This window comes from Vulpes vulpes, chromosome 2 (assembly GCF_048418805.1).
Source record: "Vulpes vulpes isolate BD-2025 chromosome 2, VulVul3, whole genome shotgun sequence".
NCBI lineage: Eukaryota > Metazoa > Chordata > Mammalia > Carnivora > Canidae > Vulpes > Vulpes vulpes.
The window spans coordinates 59,998,759-60,024,154 of NC_132781.1; the positions used below are offsets into that span (position 1 = coordinate 59,998,759).

At 42.2% G+C, this 25,396-nt stretch overlaps 2 protein-coding genes and 2 pseudogenes across 2 annotated transcripts; 2 read left to right on the forward strand and 2 right to left on the reverse strand.

Moving 5' to 3' along the window:
- Positions 1-1,107: 1,107 nt before the first annotated feature.
- LOC112927811 (olfactory receptor 1J1-like) lies at positions 1,108-2,045 on the reverse strand (annotated as a pseudogene).
- Positions 2,046-16,221: 14,176 nt separating this feature from the next.
- Positions 16,222-17,151, forward strand: LOC112928030 (olfactory receptor 1L8-like). The gene has a single exon (XM_026009597.2). It carries the CDS (start codon positions 16,222-16,224, stop codon positions 17,149-17,151), a length of 930 nt encoding a protein of 309 aa, XP_025865382.2.
- Positions 17,152-21,013: 3,862 nt separating this feature from the next.
- LOC112927835 (large ribosomal subunit protein uL23 pseudogene) lies at positions 21,014-21,481 on the reverse strand (annotated as a pseudogene).
- A 2,378-nt stretch (positions 21,482-23,859) lies between these two features.
- LOC112928026 (olfactory receptor 1L8-like) lies at positions 23,860-24,804 on the forward strand. The gene has a single exon (XM_026009594.2). It carries the CDS (start codon positions 23,860-23,862, stop codon positions 24,802-24,804), a length of 945 nt encoding a protein of 314 aa, XP_025865379.2.
- The last annotated feature ends 592 nt before the right edge of the window (positions 24,805-25,396 follow it).

Sequence of the window (25,396 nt, forward strand, 5' to 3'; positions counted from 1 at the left end):
ACAAGCTTCACACCAATTTGACTGTAATGGTCCAGATGTTAATTTTATACTAAAGACAAATAGCAGATCACATTTGAGAATTCTTACCTTTTTGACTCAATATCACTGACTTAAGGGGTAAGAAGGTATAACTTAGACAAAATGCAATGTTATTCAGACCTCTAATCTTAGTCTAAGATCGTTTCTCTTCTTCAAGAGGAAACACATAATGTGTATTCTTCCCTCAAAAAAAGAAGTTTATGTGTTTTTGATATAATGGCAAGTCATTCTTATCTCTTCAGATAGATAAGGCAGTACCTTAAGATGGCAACTTTGCAAAAATGAGAGTTGCTGGTAAATGCTACATACCAAGGATTATGTCAGAATAATGAGGACAAGAAGAGATATACCTAAAGCTAAGGCAATATGTTATGGAGATCATAATCTGACTGTTTTTATTTCGATGGGTTCTAGAAAAATAGACAGGGACTACAATCCAAGCAGGGGTCCAATAAATGGGAAGAGACCACTGCAATTAAGGAAAATTTGGAGGGCTCCAGAAACAAGGGCAGCCACTGTATCAGTTGGCTTCTGCTGCATAACAACCCATCCCAAAACTCAGGGGCTTAAACAGCAACCACTTCTTTATATGACAATTCCATGGGCTGACAATTTGGACTGAGAATGTGCTCAGCTGGATGAAGCTTCTTGTCTGGGTTTGGTTCAGTTGATCTCAACAAGGGCTCACTCATGCCTCTACTATCATGTACCAGGTCACCTGGGAGCTGGTTGATTGTTAGCTGGAGCATCTTGGTTCTCCCCCATGTGGCCCCCATCTTCATACAGCCTAGCTTGGACTAGTTCACATGGTGGTCTGAAGGTTCCCAGAGCAGCCGCAACAGAGTTTACCTAGGCTTGGAAATCTCACACCACTTTCACTGACTCTTTTAATGACTCTTTTAGTCAGTCATGAGTCCTGCCCAGATTCAGTGGATGGAAACGAACCACACTTGCAAGGAGGGGCTGCAAAGTAACTTGGCCATTTTTGCAATCTACCACAGTTACTGCTACAAATTTTCAAGATGTCTCTGGGAACATCACTAGGAAAATTAAGAACATGAGTAAAATTTACTTGGTAAAAAAAATTTTCCTCCTGTAAAGTGTCCTCAGAGCTTATTTCATGTCCCTGTTCCTCAGGCCATACGTAAAGGGGTTTAACATGGGTATCACCACTGTATACAAAACTGAAGCAATAATGTCTTTGACCTTGGAACTGTTTGATGAAGGAATGAAGTAAATCATTGCAAGAGTCCCATAGTACAAACACCACAAGGAGGTGGGAGCCACAGGTAGACAAGGCTTTGCAGATCCTCTTGATGGAGGGACTCTCAGGATGGTGGCCCCAACATAGATATAGGAAGCCAAAATAGCACAAAATGACAGGAAGGCAAACACTCCCCCCTCAGTGAAGATAACTAGCTTATTGAGGGAAGTATCTGAGCAGGCTAACTTCAAGAGGGCAGTGAGATCACAAAAGAAATGAGGGATAGTATTGTCAGCACAGAAGGACAGGCGTGACAGAGGAGAGTATGCAACAGGGCATGGGCACATGAGAAGAACCAGGATCCAGCCACCAGTAAGATACACAGCTCCTCCCTCATGACAGTGGTGTAGTGGAGTGGCTGACAGATGGCCACATACCTGTCATATGCTGTCGCTGCAAGAAGAAAATTGTCAAGACAAACAAAAAGTATGAAAAAATACATCTAGGAAATGCACCCCACATAGGAGATGGTTAAGTGCCGAGTCTGCATGTTCATCAGCATCGTTGGGACAGTGACAGATGAGAAAGAGACATCAGAGAAGGCCAAGTGGCTAAGGAAGAAGTACATGAGGGTGTGGAGGTGAGAGTCCAGCCTGATGAGCAGGATGGTGAGCAGATTCCCAAGCACCATGGTCAGGTACATGCCCAGGAACAGGGCAAAAAACATGCACTGCTGCTCTGGCTGGATGGGGAGCCCCAGGAGGAGGAACTCTAACACGCTGCTCTGGTTCTCCCTCCTCATTCTCTGCTGGGAGAAAAGGAGTAGGAAATATCAGGGACTGAGATATGATGGTTATTCTGTGTGTACATTACAGTCACATGCTTTTTTTCCCTGGAGACTGTCAAAATTGAGGCAAACCACACATTTTGAATCTTCTGTCTGCCCCCTTCTGGTCATAGAGTGCTTCAGATTTCCAACAGCAAAGAAAATTTCCTTCAGAGGAGACCATAATAAATTTCTTCACTTATTCAACCATGTTCAAGATGCTTTCCTGGCACTGGGAATAGAACAGAAAATAAAACATCCAACCCCCTTCCTCCTTGGAGCTCACAATTATTGAGTACATTATAGAGTACTGACCAAGAGCTAGGGCTCTGCAGCCAAAAATCTTGAACTGGATTCCAGCCTTAACTGTTTACCAAGTGCCCTAGGGCACTTTCTCTGTGTCACTGTGATTAGAGATCCTCCTCTTCACCATTCTACTGTCTCTGACTCCCTTTACTCGTTTGGCAGAAAATCCTGGGCCATGTTTGGAATTGTTTTGGGGCTTCAAAATTACCCCAGCCACCTGCTTGATTATCTACCTATACTCATACATATGATGATCCTATATTTTATTATCCAAGCCAGGACACTTTAAGAGTGAAAAGAGAAGTTACATAATAATTATACCAGAACAGCAGGTCTGCACCAAGACTTTCCTGGGTAAATCAGAATGTATGACCTCCTACTTATATCACACTTTCCAATTTGCAAAGGACTTCCACATGCACTCACATTAATTAGTAAACATTTATTGAGTGCCTGTAAAGCAGGCATTCCAACAGTTAAAATTCCTTCATGTTACTATTGTGGAAACAAGTGTGAAGTCACCTACTCCAGAGTATGCACTAGTTGACGGACCCTGATCTTAATTAAGCACAGGACTTCACCCTAAGGCCAGGCAACTCATTCACTGGGAGTTAAATCAGAGTTAGAGGCCACACACAAGCTCTAGAATGGAACCCAGGGAGACAGCATCATTCTAAGGCACAGGGATCTGATAGAAGAGCTTTTTCAAAGAGCAGAGATGAACTTAGCCATCTCTGAGCTCATCTTAGTCAGTGGGACCAGAAGGAATGCAGTGGCTTAAACCTTTTGCTGATACACGGCTGCCCAGTGACATTTATTGGATAAGACTTCTCTTTGGAACTCAAGCATGGGAGTGAAATTAAAAGCTTTGCGTCTGGTAGGATTTCCACATTCAGCGATCGGATCGGGAAGAATAGAACCTGATGCAAGCCGCCCCCATGTGAAATAAACAGTGGCAACATGCTCAGGAAGGAGGAAGGGAAGCCGTCAGCTGGCTCTTTAGATATTTCCTCTGCCTTTGCACAAAATGCTCTAAATAGTCAAGAAATGACTGGTGAGTTTAAAACCTCATGCATTTAGGGAATAATCATGATGCTAGCACCTGTTTAGTACATGCTTATTTCAGGTCTCATAGTGTACTGAATACTCCCAACACATTTTACAGCTCAGACTTCTTAGCCTCACTGAGATGGAGCCCAAGGTCCAAAATGAAGTCTCAAAAATAGGATATTTGAATCAAAATGTGTATCACACCAGAACCTAAGAATTTAACCACTACCGTGATCTGAAGAGTAGAAACACAGCATTATGGAAGGCCAATGAAGAAAGGCACACTTGGAGGACTGTAGGGTCTTCAAAACACATGGATAAATGTCTTACAGCCTGGCTTAAGGATGATTTTACTAGGAGCTGCCTGTCTCTGTCTGAAATAAAAGATGTGGGCAGACCCGGTGGTGCAGCGGTTTGGCGCCACCTGCAGCCCGGGGCATGATCCTGGAGACTGGGGATAGAGTCCCACATCCGGCTCCCTGAATGGAGCCTGCTTCTCCCTCTGCCTGTGTCTCTGCCTCTCTCTCTCTCTCTCTCTCTCTCTCTCTCTCTCTCTCTCTCTCTCTTTGTGTCTCTCATGAATAAATAAATAAAATCTTTTTTAAAAAATGAAATAAAAGGAGATGAGACATAAGAGGAGAAAGTAGCTATGAGGCTGTTTATCCAACACACACACTCATGCATGTACATACACACGCACAGCCTTAGCATGGCTGTAGTTCTCTTCCTTCTATACCCATTCTAGGTTAAAATAGAGTATGAGTGTTTTATACATAAAAACACACATGCAGCCACACTCACACATATACACCATCATATACTTCTGACATATTCTCTTTATGACCTATACTCATTCTAGGTAAAAATACAGTCAGGGTTTGTGTTACTTTTATATGAATTTACACACAACTGATAAATAGAACATTATCAAACACAATATAATATATAAACATCACAGTCATCCAGACAAAGCACAACCCACCCAAAAAGTACATACTACATACATACAGGTTCACATGCAGACATGCAAACATACCACACACAAACATGAACCTAAACATATGTGCATACACACACATACTCATATACACTACCAACAAGTTTTTCCTCCATAATCTCTTGAAGCCCTTCCTACATGAGCAGAGTTGGAATGCAAGTCAGTTAACCACTAAGTACAGTGGGTTATACAAACAAAACAAAACAAAACACACACAGGCATACATATTCTTGCATAAACATACACATCCAGTGCCAGGTATTTGAGTCTCCATCTTTCTCTGACCTGAGACACTCCTTGGTGAGCTCAGACACTCTGGTCAAGGTTGTTTCCTAAGCCTTCGTTTTCTGTTCAGGAGACCTGATATCTAAAGAACAAGATCTCATGACCCAGGGACCTTTTGAATATTTCATCCTGTTTTTGAGTGGCAGAAGAATGGGCAAGAGGATCCCCATTCACCAACAAGATTAATACCCAGGGAGACAGTGTGAGCTTCTGATGAGACAAGGAGAGCATGTGGGCTAATTGCCCAATTTCCTGCCATCCTCATGGGACGTAACCTATGAAGGAACTAAAAGATCTGAGCCACAGGTCCCAGGAGAAGGTGTCCTTGACGTTGATATTGATGACATGAAAAGCAGAAGTCACCATAGCCACCTTGGCTTCTGAGATAGTTATGGCACAGGGTCAGCCTTCCTATACCTCACAGAATGGCCAAGACAGGGTAAGGCCTGGCTCTTACAGACTCCCACATCTTGGACCTAGCTTCCATTACAGCAAGTGTTCTACTGCCCCCCCCCCCAAGACTTGCAGGACCCCCCCCACTCCTTTGAAGTACTCTGCAGTGCAGTGCCTGAGGCTTGTTCAAGAAGCAGGCAAGTGGTGAGACTGATCCCAGGGCATAAGACACAGACTGACCTGAGATCAGTACCAGCTCTGCCACTGAGTGCCCTAACAAAGGGACTTAAGTTCTTCTCCTTTAGATATATGGTAAGTGGTAATAGTACCTAGCCTGTGAGGTTATTGTGAGAGTTAAATGAAATATTGTGTGCTAATGCACCAAACCCAGCCAGTTTCCTAAAGACCAGGCCTAAGAGATTAATATCCTAATGAATTTGCCAAATGAAACATTCGGTTTAATAACTGTTCCAGTGTGAACACACTAACCCAAGGCTTCATTTAATTTTAAATTATGAGAGTAATCATTAAAAGCAGACTGTCAGTGGGAAACAGGAACACAGACTTTACTTTTCATTTTGTACTTTTGATAATACGTCTTCTCTCCTCACTAAGTCAGACTAATGGTAGGATATGCCACTACAGAAATATACATGACAGAGAGAGACAGAGAGGAGAGGTTTTAAGAATTGGTTGATGCCAATTGCACTACTGGAGATTTACCCCAAAGATACAGACACAGTGAAAAACCGAGACACCTGCACCCCGATGTTTATAGTAGCAATGTCCACAATAGCCAAACTGTGGAAGGAGCCTCAGTGTCCATTGAAAGATGAATGGATAAAGAAGTTGTGGTCTATATATACAATGGAATATTACTCAGCCATTAGAAACGACAAATACCCACCATTTGCTTCAACTGGAGGGTATTATGCTGAGTGAAGTAAGTCAATTGGAGAAGGACAAACATTATATGGTTTCATTCATTTGGGGAATATAAAAAATAGTGAAAGGGAATAAAGGGGGAAAGGAGAAAAAATGAGTGGGAAATATCAGAGAGCGTAACAGAACATGAGAGACCTCTAACTCTGGGAAAGGAACAAGGGACAGTGGAAGGGGAGGTGGGTGGGGGGATGGGGTGACGGGGTGATGGGCATTGAGGGGAGCACTTGACGGGATGAGCACTGAGTGCTATACTATGTTGGCAAATCAAACTCCAATAAAAAATATACAAAAAAAAAAGAAATTAAACACAAGCACTTCATTTAAAATATAGTCTGCAACTGTTTCCATACAAAAACAAACAAAGAATTGGCTGATGCAAGGAGGAGGAATTAAGATGGTGGAAGAGTAGGGGACCTTAAGTTCTTCTGATTCCTGGAATTCAGCTAAATAATTATCAAATCATTCTGAACGCCTGTGAAATGAATAGAAGATCTGAGAAAACAAATGCTACAATTCTACAAATAGAAAAGCAACCACTTTTTGGAAGGTAGGAGGTGCAGAGCCTTGAATCTGGTGTGATATATCAGAGGATAGGGCAGTGGGGAGAGGCCAGGCTTAAGGAGGCTAGTGCAAAGTATTATAAACAACAAAGTGCAAAATCAGAACTTCTGGAAGTTTGCTACAGTGGGGGACGTCCCTGGCTTAAAGGTGCTCATGGGGCAAAGTGGAGTAGAATCCCAGATGGGACGGCATGGTCTCAGGATCCCTGGGGTCACAAGAACAGGGGTGCCTGAATGTGGCAGAGTTCCCAGGCATCAGAGCAGGGAAGCTGGCTCAGAATGGTGAGTCTAGACACTGGCTTTCTGCTCTGTTGCCATAAACTGTGAATTGCTGTGCGGTCATGAAACCACTCTCCAAGCAGAGGCCCAGGAAGAGGCAGAAGTGTGGTGAGTGAGACTCCCCCATCTCTCATACTGGGTCACAAATCATGTCTCCACCAATACCAAAACATTGGGATTATTCCCTGCATACTTTCAGACCACAATGCTTTGAAATTTGAACTCAATCACAAGAGGATATTTGGAAGGAACTCAAATACTTGGAGGTTAAATAGCATCCTACTAAAGAATGAATGGGTCAACCAGAAAATTAAAGAAGGAATTTTAGAAATTCATGGAAACAAATGAAAATGAAAACATAATAGTTCAGAACCTTTGGGATGCAGCAAAGTTGATCCTAAGAGGGAAGTATTTAGCAATTTAGGCTTTTCTCAAGGAGCAAGAAAAGTCTCAAATACACAAACTAACCTTACCTAAAGAAGCTGGAAAAATAACAACAAATAAAGCCTAAATCCAGCAAGTGAAGATAAATAATAAAGATTAGAACAGAAATCAATGATATAGAAATAAAAAAAACATAGAACAGATCAGTGAAACTCGGAGACAGTTCTTTGAAATAATAAGATTAATAAACACTTAGCCAGACTTATCAAAAAGGAAAGAGAAAGGGCCCAAATTAATAGAATCATGAATGAAGAGGAGAGATTATGCCAACACCAAAGAAATACAAACAATTATAAGAGAATATTATGAGCAATTATAACCAACAAATTAGGCAATCTGGAAGAAATGGATGCATTCCTAGAAACATATAAACTACAAAAACTAAAAAAAAAAAAAAAACTACAAAAACTGAAATAGGAAAAAATAGAAAGCCTGAACAGGCCCAAAACCACTGCAAAATTGAATCAGTAATCAAACCTTCCAATAAACGAGTCTCTGGCTGGATGGCCTCCCAAGGGAATTCTACTAAATATTTAAAGAAGATTTAATACCTATTTTTCTGAAACTGTTTCAAAAAATAGAAATGGAAGGAATAACTTCCAAACTCATTCTATGAGGCCAGCATTACCTTCATCCTAAAACCAGACAAAGATCCCACCAAAAATGAGAATTACAGACCAATATCCCTGATGAACATGGATGCCAAATTCTCACCAAGATAATAGCTAATAGGATCCAACAGTATGTTCAAAGTGTTATTCGCTGCGGCCAAGTGGAATTTATTCCTGAGCTTCAGGGTGGTTCAACACCCACAAAACAATCGATATAATATACCACATTAATAAAAGACAGGGCAAAAACCATATGATCCTCTCAATAGATGCAGAAAAAAACCATTTCTTCTTGAAGAAAAAACTCTCTGCACTGTAGGGATAGAAGGAACATACCTCAATATCATAAAAGCCATATACAAAAAGCCCACAGCAAATATCATTCTCACTGGTGAAAAACCGAGAGCTTCTCCCATAAGGTCAGGAATACAGCAGGGATGTCCACTCTCACCTTTGCTGTTCAACATAGTACAGAAGTCCTAGCTTCAGCAATCAGACAACAAAAAGTAATAAAGTGCATCCAAATTAGCAAAGAGGAGGTCAAACTTTCACTCTTCACAGATGATGTGATACTCTGTAGAAAACCCAAAGACTGTAGCAAAAAAATTGTTAGAACTGATACTGGAATTCAGCAAAATGGCAGGATATAAAATCAATGCATAGAAGTCAGTTGCATTTCTATACACTAACAATGAGATTGAAGAAAGAGAAATTAAGGAGTCAATCCCATTTACAATTGCACTTAAAACCATAAGATATCTAGGAATAAATTTAACCAAAGAGGTAAAGGGGGCAGCCCGGGTGGCTCAGCGGTTTAGTGCTGCCTTCACCCCAGGGCCTGATCCTGGAGACCTGGGATCGAGTCCCACGTCGGGCTCCCTTCATGGAGCCTGCTTCTCCCTCTGCCTGTGTCTCTGTCCCCACCCCCACCCCTCTGTGTGTGTGTGTGTGTGTGTGTGTGTGTGTGTATCTCATGAATAAATAAATAAAATCTTTTTAAAAAAAGAAAAAAGAGGTAAAGGATCTATACTCAAAAAAATACAGAACGCTTATGAAAGAAATTGAGGAAGACACAAAGAAATGGAAAACTATTCCATGCCCATGGATTGGAATAATTAATATTGTTACAATACCTATGTACCCAGAGAAATTTACACATTCAATGCAATCCCTATGAAAGTACCATCAACATTTTTCACAGAGCTGGAACAAACAATCCTAAAATTTGTAAAGAATCAGAAAAGACCCCAAATAGCCAAATGACTGTTGAAAAAGAAAACCAAAGCCAGAGCCATCACAATGCTGGACTTCAAGCTACATTAACAAAGCTGTAATCATCAAGACAGTACTGGCACAAAAATAGACACATGAAACAGAATAGAGAACCCAGAAATGGACCCTCAACTCTATGGTCAACTAATCTTCCACAAAGCATGAAAGAATATGCAAGGAAAACAAAGACAATTTCTTCAATAAATGGTGCTGTGAAAATTGGACAGCCACATGCAGAAGAATGAATCTGGATCATTTTCCTACACCCCACACAGAGATAAACTCAAAATGGATGAAAGTCCTAAATGCAATACAGTAACCCATCAAAATCCTAGAGGAGAACTCAGGCAATAGCCTCTTCAACCCTGGCCACAGGAAGTTCTTGCTAGACATGTCTCCAAAGGCAAAGGAAACAAAATAAAAAATGAACTATTGGGGCTTCATCAAGATACAAATATTCTGCACAGCAAAGGAAACAATCAACAAAACTAAAAGGCAACCTATGAAATGGGAGAAGACATTTGCAAATGACACATCAGATAAAAGGTTAGTATCCAAGATCTTTAAAAAAAAAACTTATCAAACTCAACACCCAAAAAACAATCCAGTCAATAAATGGGCAGAAGACATGAACAGACATTTCTCCAAAGAGGACATACAAATGGCTAATTAGACATGAAAAAATGTTCCATATCAGTTAGCATCAGGGAAATGCAAATCAAAACCAAATGCAAATCAAAATAAAAACAATAAGATACTACTTCACACTGATCAGAATGGCTAAAATGGACAAGTCAGGAAATTACAGATGTTGGCAATGATGTGGAAAGGGGAATGCTCTTACACTGTTGGTGGTAATGCGAGCTGGTACAGCCATTCTGGAAAACAGTATGGACATTCCTCAACAAGTTAAAAAGAGGCAAGATGGTGGAAGAGTAGGGTCTCCAAGTCACCTGTCCTCAACAAATTACCTAGAAAACCATCCAATCATCCTGAAAATCTACGAATTCGGCCTGAGATTTAAAGAGAGACCAGCTGGAACGCTCCAGTGAGAAGAGTTCGCGCTTCTATCAAGGTAGGAAGACGGGGAAAAAGAAATAAAGACACAAAAGGCGTCCAAGGGGGAGGGCCCCGCGAGGAGCCGGGCTGAGGCCGGGGCGAGTGTCCCCAGGACAGGAGAGCCCCGTCCCGGAGGAGCAGGAGCTGCACCAACCTGCCCCGCGGAAAGGCCTCCCGGGGAATTGGAGCAGGATCCCCAGAAAGGCGGGGATGCCCTCGGGCTCCCTGGGACACTAACAGGCACCTGCGCCCCGGGAGAGTGCGCCGAGCTCCCTAAGGGCTGCAGCGCTCGGCGGGACCCGGAGCAGCTCGGAGGGGCTCGGGCGGCGGCTCCGCGGAGGGGGCTGCGGGGCGGGAGCGCGAATCCAACAGGGCAGGCCCCGGAGCACAGGGCGCTGGGACACAGCCCAGGATCCTGCCTCCCCCCGGGACAGGCAGAGGCCGGGAGGGCCCAGGACAGCGAGGACGCTCCTGCCTAGAGCTGAGCAGATCAGCGGCCCCGCCCGGGAGCCCCCAGGCCCTGCAGACGGAGAGCCCCGGAGCTACTGCGGGGGCTGACTTCAGGGTCCCAGAGCTGCCCCCGCCACTGGGGCTTCCTCCCGGGACCTCACGGGGTGAACAACCCCCACTGAGCCCTGCACCAGGCAGGGGCAGAGCAGCTCCCCCAAGTGCTCACACCTGAGAATCAGCACAGCAGGCCCCTCCCCCAGAAGACCAGCGAGAAGAACCAGTTCCAAGGGAAGTCAAGGGACTTAAAGTATACAGAATCCGAAGATACTCCCCCGTGGGGTTTTTTTTTTTGTTTGATTGTTTTTTTGTTTTTTTGTTTTTGTTTTGTTTTGTGCTTTTTTTTTCTTTCTTTCTTCTTGATTTCTGATTGCTTCCCCCACCCACCCCCCTTTTTTTCCCTTTTATCTCCTTTCTTTCTTTTTCTTTCTTTTTCTTCTCTTTTTCCCCTTTTTTTCTTCTTTCTCTTTTTTCCTTTTCTCTTTTCTTTCCTTCTCTCTCTTTTTCTCCTTTTCCCAATACAACTTGTTTTTGGCCACTCTGCACTGAGCAAAATGACTAGAAGGAAAACCTCACCTCAAAAAAAAGAATCAGAAACAGCCCTCTCTCCCACAGAGTTACAAAATCTGGATTACAATTCAATGTCAGAAAGCCAATTCAGAAGCACTATTATAAACCTACTGGTGGCTCTAGAAAAAACCATAAAGGACTCAAGAGACTTCATGACTGCAGAATTTAGATCCAATCAGGCAGAAATTAAAAATCAATTAAATGAGATGCAATCCAAGCTAGAAGTCCTAACGACGAGGCTTAACGAGGTGGAAGAACGAGTGAGTGACATAGAAGACAAGTTGATGGCAAAGAGGGAAGCTGAGGAAAAAAGAGACAAGCAATTAAAAGATCATGAGGATAGATTAAGGGAAATAAATGACAGCCTGAGGAAGAAAAACCTACGTTTAATTGGGGTTCCTGAGGGCGCCGAAAGGGCCAGAGGGCCAGAATATGTATTTGAACAAATCCTAGCTGAAAACTTTCCGAATCTGGGAAGGGAAACAGGCATTCAGATCCAGGAAATAGAGAGATCCCCCCCTAAAATCAACAAAAACCGTTCAACACCTCGACATTTAATAGTGAAGCTTGCAAATTCCAAAGATAAAGAGAAGATCCTTAAAGCAGCAAGAGAAAAAAAGTCCCTGACTTTTATGGGGAGGAATATTAGGGTAACAGCAGACCTCTCCACAGAGACCTGGCAGGCCAGAAAGGGCTGGCAGGATATATTCAGGGTCCTAAATGAGAAGAACATGCAACCAAGAATACTTTATCCAGCAAGGCTTTCATTCAAAATGGAAGGAGAGATAAAGAGCTTCCAAGACAGGCAGGAACTGAAAGAATATGTAACCTCCAAACCAGCTCTGCAAGAAATTTCAAGGGGGACTCTTAAAATTCCCCTTTAAGAAGAAGTTCAGTGGAACAATCCACAAAAACAAGGACTGAATAGATATGATGACACTAAACTCATATCTATCAATTGTAACTCTGAACGTGAACGGGCTTAATGACCCCATCAAAAGGCACAGGGTTTCAGACTGGATAAAAAAGCAGGACCCATCTATTTGCTGTCTACAAGAGACTCATTTTAGACAGAAGGACACCTACAACCTGAAAATAAAAGGTTGGAGAACCATTTACCATTCAAATGGTCCTCAAAAGAAATCAGGGGTTGCCATCCTTATATCAGATAAATTAAAATTTACCCCGAAGACTATAGTGAGAGATGAAGAGGGACACTATCTCATACTCAAAGGATCTATCCAACAAGAGGACTTAACAATCCTCAATATATATGCCCCGAATGTGGGAGCTGCCAAATATTTAAACCAATTAATAACCAAACTGAAGAGATACTTTGATAATAATACACTTATACTTGGTGACTTCAATCTAGCTCTTTCTACCCTCGATAGGTCTTCTAAGCACAACATCTCCAAAGAAACGAGAGCTTTATATGATACACTGGACCAGATGGATTTCACAGATATCTATAGAACTTTACATCCAGACTCAACTGAATACACATTCTTCTCAAGTGCACATGGAACTTTCTCCAGAATAGACCACATACTGGGTCACAAATCGAGTCTGAACTGATACCAAAAGATTGGGATCGTCCCCCGCATATTCTCAGACCATAATGCCTTGAAATTAGAACTTAATCACAACAAGAAGTTTGGAAGGACCACAAACACGTGGAGGTTAAGGACCATCCTGCTAAGAGATGAAAAGATCAACCAGGAAATTAAGGAAGAATTAAAAAGATTCATGGAAACCAATGAGAATGAAGATACAACCATTCAAAATCTTTGGGATGCAGCAAAAGCAGTCCTGAGGGGGAAATACATTGCAAAACAAGCATCCATTCAAAAACAGGAAAGAACTCAAACACAAAAGCTCACCTTACACATAAAGGAGCTAGAGAAAAAGCAGCAAATAAAGTTCTGTAGATATCTGTGAAATCCATCTGGTCCAGTGTATCATATAAAGCTCTCGTTTCTTTGGAGATGTTGTGCTTAGAAGACCTATCGAGGGTACAAAGAGCTAGATTGAAGTCACCAAGTGTAAGTGTATTATTATCAAAGTATTTCTTCACTTTGGTTACTAATTGATTTATATATTTGGCAGCTCCCACATTCGGTCCTTGTTTTTGTCGATTGTTCCACTGAACTTCTTCTTAAAGGGGAATTTTAAGAGCCCCCCTTAAAATTTCTTGCAGAGCTGGTTTGGAGGTCACATATTCTTTCAGTTCCTGCCTGTCTTGGAAGCTCTTTATCTCTCCTTCCATTTTGAATGAGAGCCTTGCTGGTTAAAGTATTCTTGGTTGCATGTTCTTCTCATTTAGGACCCTGAATATATCCTGCCAGCCCTTCCTGGCCTGCCAGGTCTCTGTGGAGAGGTCTGCTGTTACCCTCATACTCCTCCCCATAAAAGTCAGGGATTTCTTGTCTCTTGCTGCTTTAAGGATCTTCTCTTTATCTTTGGAATTTGCAAGCTTCACTATTAAATGTGGAGGTGTTGAACGGTTTTTATTGATTTTAGGGGCGGGGGAATCTCTCTATTTCCTGGATCTGAATGCCTGTTTCCCTTCCCAGATTCGGAAAGTTTTCAGCTAGGATTTGTTCAAATACATATTCTGGCCCTCTGGCCCTTTCAGCGCCCTGGGGAACCCCAGTTAAACGTAGATTTTTCTTCCTCAGGCTGTTGTTTATTTCCCTTAATCTATTTTCATGGTCTTTTAATTGTTTGTCTCTTTTTTCCTCAGTTTTCCCTCTTTGCCATCAACTCGTCTTCCATATCACTCACTCGTGCTTCCACCTCGTTTACCCTCGTCGTTAGGACTTCTAGTTTGGATTGCATCTCATTCAATTGATTTTTAATTTCTGCCTGATTGGATCTAAATTCTGCAGTCATGAAGCCTCTTGAGTCCTTTATGCTTTTTTCTAGAGCCACCAGTAGGTTTATAATAGTGCTTCTGAATTGGCTTTCTGACATTGAATTGTAATCCAAATTTTGTAACTCTGTGGGAGAGAGGACTGTTTCTGATTCTTTCTTTTGAGGTGAGGTTTTCCTTCTAGGTATTTTGCTCAGTGCAGAGTGGCCAAAAACAAGTTGTATTCAGAAAAGGAGAAAAAGAGAGGAGAGAAAGAAGGAAAGAAAAGTGAAAAAGAAACAAGAAAAAAGGAAGAAAAAAGAAAAAAGAGAAGAAAAAGAGAAGGAAAAAGAAAGAAAGAAAAGGGTGGGGGAAGCAAACAGAAATCAAAAAGCAAAACAAAACAAAACAAAAACAAAAACAAAGTAAAAAACAGACAAACAAACAAACAAAAAACACGGGGGAGTATCTTCTGTTTCTGTATATTTTAAGTCCCTAGACTTCCCTTTGGAATTTGTCCGTCTAGTTGGTTTTCTGGGGGAGGGGCCTGCTGTGCTGATTCTCAGGTGTGAGCACTTGGGGGAGCTGCTCTGCCCCCTGCCTGGTGCAGGGCTCAGTGGGGTTGTTCACCCCGTGAGGCCCCGGGGGGAAGCCACAGTGGCCGGGGCCAGCTCTGGGACCCTGGAGTCAGCTCCGGCAGTAACTCCGGGGCTCTTCGTCTGCAGGGCCGGGGGCTCCGGGGCGGGGCCGCTGATCTGCTCAGCTCCGGGCAGGAGCGTCCTCGCTGTCCTGGGCCCTCCCGGCCTCTGCCTGTCCCGGGGGAGGCCGGATCCTGGGCTGTGTCCCGGCGCCCTGTGCTCCGGAGCCTGCGCTGTTGGATTCGCGCTCCCGCCCTGCAGCCCCCTCCGCGGAGCCGCCGCCCGAGCCCCTCCGAGCTGCTCCGGGTCCCGCCGTGCGCGCTGCAGCCCTTAGGGAGCTCGGCGCACTCTCCCCGCGGCGCAGGTGCCTGTTACTGTCCCAGGGAGCCCGAGGGCATCCCCGCCTTTCTGGGGATCCTGCTCCAATTCCCCGGGAGGCCTTTCCGCGGGGCAGGTTGGTGCAGCTCCTGCTCCTCCGGGACGGGGCTCTCCTATCCTGGGGACACTCGCCCCGGCCTCAGCCCGGCTCCTCGCGGGGCCCTCCCCCTTGGAGGCCTTTTGTGTCTTTATTTCTTTTTCCCCGTCTTCCTACCTTGATAGAAGCGCGAAATCTTCTCTCTGTAGCATTCCAGCTGTTCTCTCTTTAAATCTTAGGCCGAATTCGTCGATTTTCAGGATGATTTGAAGGTTATCAATGTAATTTGGTGGGGACAGGTGACTTGGGGACCCTACTCTTCAGCCATCTTGCCCCTCCTCCCCCAAATACACAATTTCTGACAAGGAGATTCAAAGATAAATCTTAGCATGACATAACTGAAAAATTGTTTTTATATAGACAGAGAAAAATGAAACCATGTAGTCTAAATTAAATTCTCCACCCTTCCTTTGGCAGTCTCTATCCCTTTATGTAGTTTATTTTTCATTAAGAATGTAGAACTTTTTGATGATGGATAGATAGATAGATCCTCATTAGAATGCATATTTCACAAAGCCAGGCTTGTCTCTCCCTTTTTCACAGTGGTGTCCCTACTCCCAGAAGAGTATTTTTTACAAAGTTGGTAACCAATAAACAACTATTGTTAAGATTTAATATTAAACTGAATTAATTAAACTCTGTTTCTGAAGGAAAATTATTCCCCAAGTTCATACTATCAACACCAGAAACATGTAAAGTCTGAAAGCTCAGAGAGAGGGGTAGGGGGTGGCAGGATCAAGCACCACAAAGTTTACAAGGTGCCCACATGATAGCTACTCATGAGTTTAAGGGAGGGAGGTAAAGGTATGAAGACACATGGTTATGGGCTTGTTTGTGATTACACTTATGGAAGAAATGTGTGTTCATCAACTGGTAAGATCTCCTCTGTTTCCGTTGGCTTTTTGACATGGAGAAAGCCAACCAAGCCAGCAGTGTCTCTGAGTTCATTCTCCTGGGACTCTCCTCCCAGCCTGAGGACCAGAAGCCACTCTTTATCCTCTTCCTCACCATGTACCTGATCACCATAATAGGGAACCTACTCATCATCCTGGCCATCCATTCTGATTCCCAGCTCCAGACCCCCATGTATTTCTTCTTGAGTTTCCTGTCCTTCACTGATATTTGCTTTACAACAACTGTTGTCCCCAGGATGCTAGTGAACTTCCTTTCTAAGAAGACCATCTCCTATGCTGGGTGTCTGACACAGATGTATTTCATTTATGCTCTGGGCAACACCGACAGCTGCCTTCTGGCAGTCATGGCCTTTGACCGCTATGTGGCTATCTGTGACCCCTTCCACTACGTCACCACCATGAACCGCCGCTGCTGTGTCCTGCTGGTGGCCTTTTCCTGCTCACTTCCCCACTTCCACTCACTCGTACACACACTGCTACTGAACAGTCTCACTTTCTGTGACTCCAGTGTCATTCACCACTTCCTCTGTGACCTCAGTCCCTTGATGAAATTGTCCTGTTCCTCCACATTTGTCAATGAAGTTGTGATAATATCAGAAGGTTCTGTTGTTTTGGTGACTCCATTTCTGTGCATCACTCTCTCTTATGTACGAATTCTCATCACAGTTCTTAAGATCCCTTCAGCTGCTGGGAAACGCAAAGCCTTCTCCACCTGTGGCTCTCACCTCACCGTGGTCACACTCTTTTATGGAAGCATCTTCTATGTCTATTTACAGCCCCTATCCACCTACAGTGCCAGGGACCACATAGCAACAATTGCCTACACAGTTCTTTCCTCCATGCTAAACCCTTTTATCTACAGCCTGAGAAACAAAGACCTGAAACAAGGCCTAAGGAAGCTGATGGGCAGGCGGAAGTCCTAGCCAGAATCTCTGGGAACATGCTCATGAGGGTCTCTGCTCCTCTGGACCCTGTTTCCCCTGGACAGTAGGTATAATTCATATGTGTCATGCTTGTTGAATGGTATCCATTTCTTTACATTTGCAACCATCAACAATTGAAACAATTATGATTCAGTAATAGGCTCAAGATCTACCAAGTTCCTAGATTCCATTTCCACATATCTACCTCTCTCTTTCTTCTTTTTCTTCTCCAGAAAACCACATCTTTTTCTTTCCCTCTAAGTGCTATTGAAACCTCTGCTTTTCACAAAAATTTCTGGTACTAATTCATACCTGTTCAATTACTTTGATCCCCTTAGTATTCTTCATACGTTAATAAACTTCTATAATCAGTTTTGCTAGCTTTTTGAAAGTCTTTAAAGTAGTTTAGGATGAGAAGAGAGGCAGAAATAGAGAGATTGGGAGTTTCCTAAATTTGAAACTTCCACCAAAGCAAATAATGTGTCTGGCCTGTCAGTTTATACAGAGATCATGCCTCTTCCTTCTTCTCTATTGCTGACAGCAGGATTATCCAGGTTTCTGTGATGAACACAAGCCCAACTCTTAGCCTTGATTAGCTAAGTGAATTAGTAGTTCAGCACACCACTGATCAGGCAAGAATGCAGGGGCCAGAGTTGCCTCTGGGTCCTTATTCAGGTATAAGATGAATCAGTTCTGAGGATGCAACTTACAGCATGGTGACTATAGTTAATAAGACTGTATTTTATATCTGCAAGTTACTAAGAAAGTAGATTTTTAAAGTTCTCATCACTTTAAAAATGAATAGAAATCACGGCCACATGACTAGTAAGAGGAGAAGGAGACAGGACTCAAATCCAGGGCTTTCCGTCTTTGTCGTGCTGCTCTAAGATGTAGATTAAAATTGAACACTTAAGCTGGAGGTTAAGTAAAAAGACACATATGTATTGTGTGAGACATTGATTTACATTGAGGGCAACAACAGAATGTGTTTCATTTCCTACACATTGTAATGGATGATGTTCACCATGATACACAATATTCTCTGTGTAAAAACCCAAAGGCAATTTTCTATCTGGTTTAGTGCCAGGAATAGTCATTATCCTCATTCTTCAGATAAAAACCCAGATATACAGAGGCTGAGTAACTTGGTTTTTGTTGTTCTTTTTTTGCATTTGATAAGGCTAGTATTTTATATTTTTTATCATTTTCCCTTTAAATTATTATCATCTAGTTCAATTCTTTAAAAAAAATATTTTATTTATTTATAAGAGACAGGCAGAGGGAGAAGCAGGCTCCATGCAGGGAGCCTGATGTGGGACTCGATCCTGGGACTCCAGGATCATGCCCTAGTCCGAAGGCAGGCACTAAACAACTGAGCCACCCAGGGATCCCCCTATCTAGTTCAATTCTTACAAAGTTGAATTAAGTCAATTTTGTACTCGCCATCTATTTTTTTCTTTTCTAAATTTTTTATTAGTTTCAGAGGTAGAATTCAATGATTCATCAGTTGCATATAACACTCAGGGCTTATTGAATCAAGTGCCCTCCTTAATGTCCATTACCCACTTATCCCTTCCCCTCACCCGCCTCCCCTCTAGCAACACTTAGTTTGTTTCCTAGAGTTCAGTATCTCTTAAGGTTTACTTTCTTCCCAATTTTTGTCTTATTTTGTTTCTTTGTTCTTTTTTCCCCTCTTTTTTTCTTTTTTTCTTTTTTATCAGTTTAAGTGTAGAATTTAGTGATTCATCAGTTGGATATAATACCCAGTGTTCATTAAATCAAGTGCCTCCCTAGCCCATTACCCAATTATCCCATCCTTCCACCTACTTCCTTCCAGCAACCCTCAGTTTGTTTCCTAGATTTATGAGTTTCCTATGGTTTGCATCCCTGTTTTCATCTTATTTTATTTTCCCTTCCATTTGTCTATGTTCATCTGTTTTGCTTCTTAAATTCCACATATGAGTGAAATCATATAGTATTTATCTTTCTCTGACTGACTTATTTTGCTTAGCATAATACCCTCTAGTTCCATCCATGTCATGGCAAGTGACAAGATTTAATTCTTTCTGATGGTTGAGTAATATTCCATTGCATATATTTACCACTTCTTCTTTATTGATTCATCATCAATGGACATCTGGGTTCTTTCCACATTTTGGTAATTGGGGACATTGCTGCTATAAATACTGGGGTGCATATGCCCCTTCATATCACCATATTTGTGTCTTTAAATATCTAGTAGTGCAATTGTTGGGTTGTATGGTAGTTGAATTTTTAACTTTGTGAGGAACCTCTATAGTGTAAATTCTTAAAAGCAACTAACTTACTAGCAAGGCCACAATGCTCTAAATATCTTCTTTCCTTATCACTAACCTTCAAAGAATTTTCTGAGCCTAACTGTGAAAGACCAACACTATTTTTCCAAAGCCCCTTTACTAAACATGACAACAATCACTGCCATACCCTGTGCTTTAAATATACATAAACTAACATTAAGCTAATCCCATGTAGAAAAAAAGCTAGTCTAGATGCCTGCCAAGATACTGAAACACACCGCACACCACTGATGTACCCTCACTGAATCCCTTGAAAACTGCAACCTCCCCAGTTCTAGAATACACCAAGGTCCACACCTGTTTCCCCAAACATAAAAATATTCACCAACATAATATTTGTTCACCCTTGATAACCCAGAGTTGGGAATACTTACACACCTTTGAGATGTTTTGCTGAAGTTATGAAGTTTTAGGATGAGTCCCATAATCAAAACAGGAAGCCTCAGGGCTCTCCTATCCCCTGGGGTCAGCCCTACTATGTGTCATCCCCAGTCGGCTTGCTCTGCTTAGAGCAATCACAGGACCAGCTCCCTTGAGAAGTCATCACACCACAACTCCTTCAACCTAACAAGGGCCCCGGAGGCCAGCAAACCAGAGCTCAGACTCAGGAGACACTGCCTGGGCTTTCACAATCAGGAGGGTCCTTGTCCCCTGAGTCAGGGCATCTTTGCCTTCTGAGATGGGGAGCTGAGAAAGCAGCAGCATGCTGGGAACCAGACATTAGAGTTTGGAGGCCAGGGAGGGGAAACATGCTATCCCTTTAAAGTAGCATATCAGCTTCCTGCCTTTCCTATCCATCTCCTTGTTCATCAACCAAGATTGTCATGGGAGAAACGTGAGGGGGTTGTGCTTGGCTGAGAGGAAGATTGGCAGCTGAGTAGCAAATGTGCACAGATCAGCTTCTGGAGACGTGGGGGAAGGTAAAAGGAGCATCTGGATCCGGAGGTGAGCTTCAGTAAGTTGGTCACCTGCTTGACATTGGTCAAGCTTGTGCTTGACCAATGTCACTTACTCTTTCCTCCCTGAGAGTTTCAAATATTTCATGGATTAGGCAGTCATGGGGTCCAACTAAAACCTCCACGCAGCTTTTGGTTTTCAGTCCAATCCAATTTGACCTCTAGATAGTCTACACTGTGGGATTTGGTGGAAGCAAAACACCATCAGTTGAAAAGAAAAATTTTTAAAGATTTATTTATTTATTTTTATTTATTATATATATATATAGAGAGAGAGAGAGGCAAAGACACAAGAGGTGGGAGAAGCAAGCTCCATGCCGGGACCCCAACGTGGGATCCCGGAACTCCGAGATCGTGCCCTGGGCCAAAGGCAGGTGCCAAACCACTGAGCCACCCAGGGATCCCCCAAGAAAATAAATTTTTAAAAAAGAAAACTATTGTTTTCTTCCATCTGCCCCATCCCAGTTTGTGCTCTCTCTCTCTCTCTCAAATAAATACATAAATACATAAATAAAATCTTTTTTATGGTGAAAAATTTTATATTTAGATTTATAGCTGGCTGGACTTAGTTTAGATGATCCCAATTTTGTTGGCAACATCCAAAGCATCATAGTCAGGAGCCAGTCGAACATAGGCTTTCTTCTCTCCATCAGGCCTGATCAAAGCGTTGACCTTGGCCACATCAATGTCATAGAGCTTCTTCACAGCCTGTTTGATCTGGTGCTTATTGGCTTTGACATCCACAATGAACACAAGTGTGTTGTTGTCTTCTATTTTCTTCATGGCTGACTCAGTAGTTAGGGGGAACTTGATGGCATAGTGATCAAACTTGTTTCTCCTGGGGACGCTCTTTCGAGAATATTTGGGCTGCCTTCGGAGATGCAGGGTTTTGGGTCGTCAGAATGTAGGTGATGTGAGGATCTTCTTTTTCTTGTGACTGTGCACACCTTTCAGCACTGCTTTCTTAGCTTTCAAAGCCTTCGCTTTGGCTTCGGCTTTGGGAGGAGCAGGGGCTTCCTTCTTTGCCTTCGGCACCATCTTCGTGAAAGGGCCATAAATAAAATCTTAAAATTCAAACAAACACATGCCTTGTGATCCCTCATCATGGGATTCATGAAGTGCTTAGCACAAGCTTCACACGTAGTAGGATTTTAGTAACTTGGTTATTGTTATTAACTTTAACTACAGGTTTGTTCAAATCACTCAATGCATACGCAAATAATCCTTCTGTTAGATCTTGCAAAATCATGAGACTAGTCTGACATCTTGGCAGGGAGGGGTGTATTTTAAGCAGGTGAGTTGACTGATTTTGAGGACAACCACTAATATCAGATAAGGGAAGGTGACACTGAGTCTGATGATGATCAAGTGTTTCTCTTGAGTTGGGATGCCTAAGTGGCTCAGTCAGTTAAGCGTTTGACTCTTGATTTATCATGATCTCAGGGTTGAGAGATTGCAGTCTGAAGTTGGGCTCCATGATGTGCCAGAAACCTGCATAAGATATTCTCTCTTCCTATCCTTCTTCCCCTTTCTCCTCTCTTTCTCAAAAAAAATAAGTTTCTCTTGAGTATTCACATATGTTTGTCTCTCTGCTGAGTGCTTTAGATGCATTTCTCACTAAATCCTCACAAGAACAAGGATATTTCTATCCAATATTATACATGGTAAAATTTAGGTTTAAAGATATTTAGTAATTTACAATTAAAATGTAAGCATACTTCTATCATTTACTGTCTTAGCAAATTCCAAATATGCAAAAACAGTATTATGAAGTGTAACCACTATTATATACATGACATCATTTGTTAATGCAATTACAGCATTGCTTTATAAATTAATTAATATATTAATATTTCAATGTTCAATGAGTTAATATAGAATAAAAATTGTAATGTCTGAAAATTCCAATGTGAAAAGACCATTGAAAAGGTGTGAAAGATTATGGTGCTTCTGAAAAAATTATTTCAAACATTTTGGAGATACACCTATGTCCATTGTAGAGCTTTTTATGGTAATAAGGAATAGATAAATAACCAATGTCTGAAAATACTTGAAAATCTCAAAATAGAAAAAGGAAATCTCTATTAATGAGGTATGGATAAATATGCTGACCATTTAAAAATTAATTTAAAACACTTGGCTTGGGACGCCTGTGTGGCTCAGTGGTTGGGCATCTGTCTTCGGCTCAGGAGGTCCAGATAGAGTCCCACATTGGGCTCCTGAATAGAGACTGCTACTCCCTCTGCCTGTGTCTCTACCTTTTTTTTCTCTCTGTCTCTCATGAATAAATAAAATAAAATAAAATAAAATAAAATAAAATAAAATAAAATAAATAAAACACTTGGCTTATATAATATCTCTCACTGAAGAGCTTTTTGTGGTATCAACAAAAAAAATTAGAGGCCGCTTTGATGTCCATCACTAGGTAACTAGATATGATTGAAAAAAAGCATACATATGTACATAAATTCTTAATATATAAAAAATTAATGTTTTCATAGGTATTGTTGCATCCACATGACTGATGAATTATAAAGCATGAGTTGAATACTCAATAATGGGTACCCATCCTATACAAATGTGATTTAGGACAAAATATTAAAGAAAGAAAAATTAATTTAGAGAAAAACAGGCATGTGCCCAGACCAGTGATGACAGCATGACATGGGCTAAGGAAGAGGAATCCCTTATCCTGCACCCAAAGGAGAAAAAGCTCACTTTTTCTGAAAGTGAAACAGGTTCACTGAAACAGGTTCAACGTTCCCCTTAGATTTTCCCTGTTTATATTTTGGCAAACTCATCCCTCATCTATCTCTATCCCTTATACACTGTTTTATGTTGTTTGTCAATGATCTGACTCCCCATCTAGGACAGGAGCTACATAATGACAAGGATTTGCCTGTTTGTATTGCTAAATCTCTAGCAAGGGAACAGTGCATCCATGGAATAGGAACTAATGAACTGGAATCGGTGAGGTCCATCTCTGATAGTTTCTTTTTTTAAAAAAAAAGATTTTATTTATTTATTCATGATAGACACAGAGAGAGAGAGGCAGAGACAAAGGCATAGGGAGAAGCAGGCTCCATGCAGGGAGCCCGACGCGGGACTCCAGGATCATGCCCTGGGCCGACGGCAGGCACTAAACCGCTGAGCCACCCAGGGATCCCCCATCTCTGATAGTTTCTAAAGGAAAACTCTTCTTCTGCCCCTCCAACCTTCACTATAAGGCCTTGTGATGCCATGGATTTGGGAAAGGAAGTTGGGAAAGGAAGGCCACATCAAGGACCATGAGATTGACAAGCTGTCCCTGCACAGCAGCTAATTGTGACCAAACAGAGAAAACAAAGACTAGCTGGGTTCTGGACTTGGAGAAAGGTAAATAACAAAACTTCATTTATATAACTAGGCCCAAGCCAATGGCAAGGGTCAACCAAACCAGCAGTGTCTCTGAGTTCATTCTCCTGGGACTCTCCTCCCAGCCTGAGGACCAGAAGCCACTCTTTATCCTCTTCCTCACCATGTACCTGATCACCATAATAGGGAACCTACTCATCATCCTGGCCATCCATTCTGATCCCCAGCTCCAGACCCCCATGTATTTCTTCTTGAGTTTCCTGTCCTTCACTGATATTTGCTTTACAACAACTGTTGTCCCCAGGATGCTAGTGAACTTCCTTTCTAAGAAGACCATCTCCTATGCTGGGTGTCTGACACAGATGTATTTCATTTATGCTCTGGGCAACACCGACAGCTGCCTTCTGGCAGTCATGGCCTTTGACCGCTATGTGGCTATCTGTGACCCCTTCCACTACGTCACCACCATGAACCGCCGCTGCTGTGTCCTGCTGGTGGCCTTTTCCTGCTCACTTCCCCACTTCCACTCACTCGTACACACACTGCTACTGAACAGTCTCACTTTCTGTGACTCCAATGTCATCCACCACTTCCTCTGTGACCTCAGTCCCTTGATGAAATTGTCCTGTTCCTCCACATTTGTCAATGAAGTTGTGATAATATCAGAAGGTTCTGTTGTTTTGGTGACTCCATTTCTGTGCATCACTCTCTCTTATGTACGAATTCTCATCACAGTTCTTAAGATCCCTTCAGCTGCTGGGAAACGCAAAGCCTTCTCCACCTGTGGCTCTCACCTCACCGTGGTCACACTCTTTTATGGAAGCATCTTCTATGTCTATTTACAGCCCCTATCCACCTACAGTGCCAGGGACCACATAGCAACAATTGTCTACACAGTTCTTTCCTCCATGCTAAACCCTTTTATCTACAGCCTGAGAAACAAAGACCTGAAACAGGGCCTAAGGAAGCTGATGGGCAGGTGGAATTCTCAAGCAACACCCTCTTGACAAACTCACAAGTAAAATCTGCTCCACTGGAATCTGGTCCCTACTAGACCTTGGTGAACAATCGAACGGTTGGAGGTTAGCTTTTTTAACCTAAGTGAGACAAGCCTATTGTCGGTGCTCACATCTATTGATGTCAGCTGACCAATTATCCCTGACTCTGCTGAAATCATCAAGTTTCTCCTCACTATTCCTCCACTTTTCCACAAAGATTCATCATGTTCTTATCTTCCAAATACTGCTTTAAACTAATCATATTCTGACAATATATCCTGAACAAATTGATCTCCATTTATTAAGACTTACCCTTTAAAACCCTTCACATTTCAGTATATTGCTGAAAACAGCGGTTGAATACTTTGACAAACATTTTAGGAGGAAAAGAATGGAAGGAGAGGGGCAAAGTGAGGAAAAGAGTTACATTTTAGCTACTTTTCTTATTATGAGTATTTTTTATAATTCCTTAATATTCTCTTTCATAAAACCTTTTATTGCTTAAAAATTAAGTTTTTGCCTTTTCTCTCATGTTTCTATTCTTGATTGTTTCTCTGTGGCTTTATTTCTTTTAATTGCCTCTTATTTATTTACTATACAA

Excerpts from the sequence above, each read along its gene's own strand:
- LOC112928030 (XM_026009597.2), top strand. The coding sequence starts at position 16,222 with ATGGAGAAAGCCAACCAAGCCAGCAGTGTCTCTGAGTTCATTCTCCTG.
- LOC112928026 (XM_026009594.2), top strand. The coding sequence starts at position 23,860 with ATGGCAAGGGTCAACCAAACCAGCAGTGTCTCTGAGTTCATTCTCCTG.